Source organism: Lutjanus erythropterus, chromosome 5 (assembly GCF_056507025.1).
Source record: "Lutjanus erythropterus isolate fLutEry1 chromosome 5, fLutEry1.hap2, whole genome shotgun sequence".
NCBI classification, from domain to species: domain Eukaryota; kingdom Metazoa; phylum Chordata; class Actinopteri; order Lutjaniformes; family Lutjanidae; genus Lutjanus; species Lutjanus erythropterus.
Genome location: NC_139321.1, coordinates 31,457,323 through 31,463,562, shown reverse-complemented (window position 1 = coordinate 31,463,562; position 6,240 = coordinate 31,457,323). Strand labels below are relative to the sequence as shown.

General features: G+C 39.2%; 1 protein-coding gene across 1 annotated transcript; it reads left to right on the top strand.

The window, feature by feature from the left end:
* The first annotated feature begins 1,983 nt into the window (after positions 1-1,983).
* nkx3-2 (NK3 homeobox 2) lies at positions 1,984-6,019 on the top strand. The gene is made up of 2 exons (XM_084718454.1): positions 1,984-2,589; positions 4,796-6,019. The coding sequence occupies exons 1-2, from the start codon at positions 2,217-2,219 to the stop codon at positions 5,221-5,223; spliced, it is 801 nt and encodes a 266-aa protein (XP_084574580.1). The 5' UTR covers positions 1,984-2,216; the 3' UTR covers positions 5,224-6,019.
* The last annotated feature ends 221 nt before the right edge of the window (positions 6,020-6,240 follow it).

Here is a 6,240-nt window from a genome sequence, read left to right as displayed (position 1 = left end):
CTTCATTCATCCTCTGAACTGACGGAGTTTGAGTTTTTCTTGAGCTTTCCATTATAATTTTTTCCCCTATCAGCTGTAATGCTTTTAGATAAAACAAGCAGCAAACAGGTCAGGAGTAATAAGATTATTGTTATTATTATTATTATTATTATTGTTAGGACTATTGCCGTTAGTAGGCCAAATATCATCATATTTGTATGGCGTATATTAATGATTTAATGCCTCATTTAATTAAACAATAGGCCTGCTTACACTTTTATCAACGCAGCGCTGAAATTATCAGGCCACTTCATACTTATTCATATAAAGTAATAGACGACTAGTATATTTCATTTCATTCGTCTTTAATAGATTAAATAATTACATAATATTTCTGAGATTTCAGGATTATTTGTAAAAGCTGATTAAATTAATAACGTCTAATAAACCAGGTTGAATAATGGCATTGAAACATTTAATTATAAGGAATATAAAAATGTAACTTAATTAGCCCGCAGGATATGGTGTGAAGATATATATCAAACCATCCACGCCCTTTTTAAACTGGCTAAACCTGACAGAAACCAAGAATTATCTGCTTTATGTACGTGTAATAAAATATCTAAAAAAAAAAAAAAGTAATTATGTATGTTATCTTTAAAAATATAATCTTAAGAAGCCTTTAAATTTTTACTGGTTGATAAATGAAAACAGCAGAAAAACTATAAGATCTGCACTGTGAAAGAGAGCAGCAGAGGTCACGATCAGGATCCGCAGAGACAAATGTTTGTCCACTTAAACCCGCTGAGACAGACACTTTGTGTTTAATAAAAATGATACTTAATAATGCTCGTGTGCGCCATTTCTGTAAGTTTGGAGTTATATAAACAGAGTAGCAACAGAAAAAGAAAGAAAAGAAAGAGTTTTTCCTTTACGCTGCAAAACATACCTGCCTGAGACTTTATTCTCACACACAGTTCGACTTTTTAAGGAGTCAAATATTCTGCTAATACACCGAGATTATTTCAGTTAATAGCTTTGTCACTTTTTTCTGATTTTTTTTCATTAATATATATCAGTGTTAATGAGACGGTACACAGGCTGACTGGTGTTGAAACGAATATTTAAGCAGGCTGTAACCTGTTAAGACATTTTACCTCTTTTAATGAAACATCTTACAGTTTACAGAGTGAACAGTAAATTCAATGCATGTTTTAACCTCTTATTTATTCAGTGAAAGAATTAGTATTTGCGCACACGCTGAGGCCTACCTGGTCATGGTGGGTCATGATGCAGGCTGCCAGGAAGTGACAGATATGAGTACCTGGAGACTTTAAAGGTTTAATAAAATGTAGACAGAGTGAAGCGTTCAGAGTCTGACTTACGCTGGTCAGTGCGCAGAAAACGATTAAAAGAAAAAAATAAAAACATTACGCGTTACGCACCAGATTCCCAGCAGACCTGTTTGGATGATTAAGGGTTAAGTTGTAAAAAGATGACATATCCTACGAATTTATTGTCCTGGTGCTGCATTCAGGTGATGCAGGAAAAATGGGAGACAAGACTTTCCCATTTTATTTTCGACTGGTATTGCTGGTATAATCTCTTTTACGCACAAGGTTTAGCTTTTTCTGGCTGCATGAATTTTGAACTTCAGCAGCACATGAAATTCTGCACTAATTCTGCCTAATTAATTCTAAATTAATAATCAAATTCAACAAAATATGGTGTGTTTAGAAGCCATGCAGAGTTACAGTTTGCGCTCCTGTTTTGGATGAAGTTTCATCTGAAATAAATGGTCGCATGTCAGTTTAACCTCTTGCATTAGGCTTCTACCAAACTTTTCTTGAACTTTTTCCCACCCTGTTGAAAGCAGCATTACGTCGTTTACAGTGACCAATCGTGAAGCGGCTTTCCTCCTCTTCTAGCCAATAGGATGCGACGAGGAGTGTCTGTCAGTCGCAGGTGAGGGTGGGTGGTTAAAAAAAGTTGGGTGAAAAGGGCCGGAGTGTGGAGTGAGCCTCGGCTGATGGCAGAGCTATGCGGAGGAGAAGCATCGTGCCTGCGGATGTAGCAGAAACTTTCCACGGCTTCTCCCGCGGGGATGCGACCAAGAACCAACACTGGAGGGAAAAAAGTTAAGCGACAACACGGAGGGTGTTGCCTAAAATGTGGATGGACTGATATTTGGGCCGGTTAGTCACTAAACTTGAAGGAACCGAGCAAACTTTTTGAAAATGGCCGTTCGTGGCAACTCGCTGATGCCTTTCTCGATCCAAGCCATCCTGAACAAGAAGGACGACAGCCGACACTTGCCAGATTTGGACATGTGCTTCTCCAAGACGGCGTGCTGGAAAATATTTGGGGAGATGAACGGCGGCTCTAGGGGAGGTGATGGGGAGGCTTGTGAGCCGACGGACCAGAAAAGCTACGACTCGGACTCGGGACTCAGCGACGACAACGACAGCAAGACTGCCGCCGCCTGCAAGTCAGAGAAAGACGGAGACGCTGTGTCAGATGTGCCCGAGGAAAGTTTGCAGGAGGAGACAGACCACGAGTCAGGAGCTGCGGAGAACGCGAAGAGTGACAGTGAGCCCAATAATGCCACGGGTAAGTAGGACAGAAATATTAACATGCAACTGTACACAATGCAAAAATAAAGTGTGTCGCTCTGATTTAAATAAAACCACAACGACTCAAAGCAACTTCTGGCTTTAAAATAGACAAAGCTGACTCAAAGAGCCCTTGAGCCTTTTAATAATTTAGTTTAATTCTGTTGGTGCAGTTTCCAGAATCATATCGAATGTTTTGATTGTGTTATTGTAGGATATGAGGCCTGTTTGCTAAATCTCTCCGCATCCTGTTCGCTTTTACGCACGAATTGGCCTGTTTTTTACGCACGATTAAAAATGGATACTTAGGCTCATAATCAAACTTCGTTAATATAATACTAATTGTTATGGATTTATTGGAGTGCTCAAGGCTTTATGCTAATTATTGCGCATGGGCATAGCTTAACGTTGGGCAACAATAATAAACTACTATTGTATGTATGTGGACTCTGTTTGCACTGCTATTTTGTAAATATATATATATTTACCATTTTTTGCACATATTACACCTTCTATTGTTTTGATGCATACTGTGTTACACGTCTTACACATCTTATGCTTTAGTTCACACTCTATACGCATATTGACGTATCCGTTCTCACTTAATAATAGTAATGTTAGCATCTTTATTCTTTTATTGTATTGTCTCATTTTCCCTCCTTATTTTGTATCGCTTACCCCCGTATACCTTATATATATCTCTGCTGCTGTGAAACTTACATTTCTACACGGGGACAAATAAAGAGTTACCAAAACACGCGATAAATCGATGCATATGTGAAGGAAATAAATTCCCACTCGTACTAAATAAACATCCACGCGCTGGCTGTGATGTTTAGGCCTGAATGAAACTTTATTTTCAAGGTTAAACCATTCAGATACCTCATAGTTTAATTCACGGCGGTTCATTTCAAGTAACTTCTTAAACAGGCAATTTAAACATTCTTCTATATTGAATGAAGGAAGAGTTGTTGGACTGTATTAGAGGATTCTTAAGATGGACAGAATGTATTTGACAAGACCCCAGCATGCGTTTACTGCACTTTGTTAACTTGAGTTGAAGGCACAACATTACACAGGCCACTTATCCACAAAAGGGAGCTTAGTCAGCCTGGATTTGTGAACCTCTGGCACAGAGTTTACGGCATTAATTCACAGTAATTAAATGGGCATCCCATCCTTGAATTCACCCAGGGTTAAGGGAGAGCAGGAACCAAAGTATATATTTTTTTCAGTTTCCCTCTTTACACAGAGATGCATGTATTTAGAGTAACTATATTTTAATATGAACAACATATCTATGTCCTATATCCTATATATCCTATATCCTAACAATACAAATCTTTTTTTTTAATTGAGTCTGACGCAATTTGACGTTGCACATTATTACACAGGTGCAGGATGAATGTGACGTTGAATAAACCAAAAAACAAGAATATATTGAATATTTACGACATGACACTCAATAAAGATTAAGTTAGTCCTCCAAGCAAATGACCATGTCACTCTCAAATCAATTTATCATGTTAAATGTCACAATAGAATGAAAAAAGGCCAATCTTACGGACTCTAGCATACACATCTGGATTGGTGAGATTTTGGTCTTCCTCTCTCTAACCCTGGGCATTTCTTGCAAATATAATGAGAAAATAAACGTATAATCACAGGATAAAAGGAATACCACGTTATTTTCATCCTGCTTCTGTTAACTTTATCCTGGTCAGCACTAAAGATAAACTGGCATGATAAATTAAACCTTAGCTGATATTTAGCCCACTGAAAGGCCTAACAGAGAATATACATTTGCGATTTTCAACAAATAAACATGACCTTAAAAACAGGAAACACTTTCCATTTTTTACTTTTTGCTTTCGAAGTATAACATCTATTTTTCTGCTATAATTCTGGGAAAATTGATTGGACTGGGCTGATTTTGACGGGGTGTGGAAAAGATTTGTGTTGCAACTGTCCCTGTAACGCTTTCGTCCCTGCTCTCCCCTACATAATTTATATTCATAAACAAATGATCTAAATTACTACATTTTCCTTAATATCAGAAGCTTTTACAGTGTAAGTGTGCATACTTTGTTTTATTAATTTTTTATTAATGCTCACGAAATCAGCCTGTGAGTCCAGCTTCGCTAAAATCACAAACAGGAATTCACTGGTGTGTTTCATCTGTGTGTCTGTCTCCTCTCTCTCAGACTCCAGCACCCTGGACGAGAAGAGCCTGGACCTGCAGCCCAAGCAGCGGAAGAAGCGCTCCCGGGCCGCCTTCTCTCACGCGCAGGTCTTCGAGCTGGAGCGTCGTTTTAACCACCAGCGGTACCTGTCCGGGCCGGAGCGCGCAGACCTGGCGGCCTCCCTGAAGCTCACAGAGACTCAGGTGAAGATCTGGTTCCAGAACCGGCGCTACAAGACGAAACGTCGCCAGATGGCCGCCGACCTGATGGCGTCGACACCGGCGGCCAAGAAGGTTGCGGTCAAAGTGTTGGTGCGGGACGACCAGAGACAGTACAGCCCGGGAGAGATCCTGCGGCCCCCGCTGCTCTCCTTGCAGCCGTCCTACTATTACCCCTACGCCTACTGCCTCCCTGCGTGGACACTCTCTGCGTGTGCGGGGAATCAGTGACTATATTTATTCTTTTTTTGTTTTATTTTGGAAATCAGACTAACTATATATTTTCTGACAAGAGGGGAGAGGAGGAGACCTGAGAGGACTTTTTCTCTCTGACTGAACTGCCTCATCGTGCTCTCCAGGCCAGACCAGGGGTTCCCAAACTTTTTTTTTTTTTCACTTCCTCAAACACTTAAAAACGACTCATTCTCTCATGTAGTAAGAGTCTGTCTCGAGGAAGCCAGTTAAAGACGATATTCTCACAATTTAGGCAAAAAAAACCCCTAATTGTCTGAACCAAGGAAAGTTTAAAAAAAAAAAAGCTTTCTTGACTGGACCTCTTTATTAAATGTCAGTATGTTAACCTCTGAGGAGAGATAATAACATTTAAGTATTCCTCTCTTTACTCGGGAGCCCCTCACGGACCTCTGAACAGACTGAAAATGTCACCTTATGATGGTTTATAATATTTTACATGCGCCTTCCTACCTCTGCAGTGATTGGAAAATAGGCATTGACTTTTCATATAACTGTCTCTGTTACAGGTTGTGTTTTTTGTTTTTCTTGCTGTGTTTGTAAAGGTAAGATATTTCAGCACTTTTTGAGCGTATAAGTTACATTATTTCAATGTACAAAAATGCATTTTAGTGTCAGACTGATTCACAGAGGCGGTTTCTTGTGTTATTGGCCTGAAAGTGAGCGTGTGGCGGGAAGCAGCCGAAAACAGACCAACTTCTAATTGAAATGTACAAGTGTTGTTTGTGTTCAATGACTGTTTAGATCGAAAAACATTAAAACATATCAGGCATTATACCATCATTTGGATGCAATTTTATTTAAAGTTAAGTTAGGCTTTTTTAAATAACAATGACAGACCGGACTTTACTAACACTTATAAGTTTTCTCAATAAATTTGCTATTTTGCAAACTAATTTGACAATTAGTGACTGATTGGCTAGGGGGAAAAACTTTTTTTCGGCCAGTCAGATTGACTAAACCATCCTGATATAATAAAAACATGCAGCTGTGAGC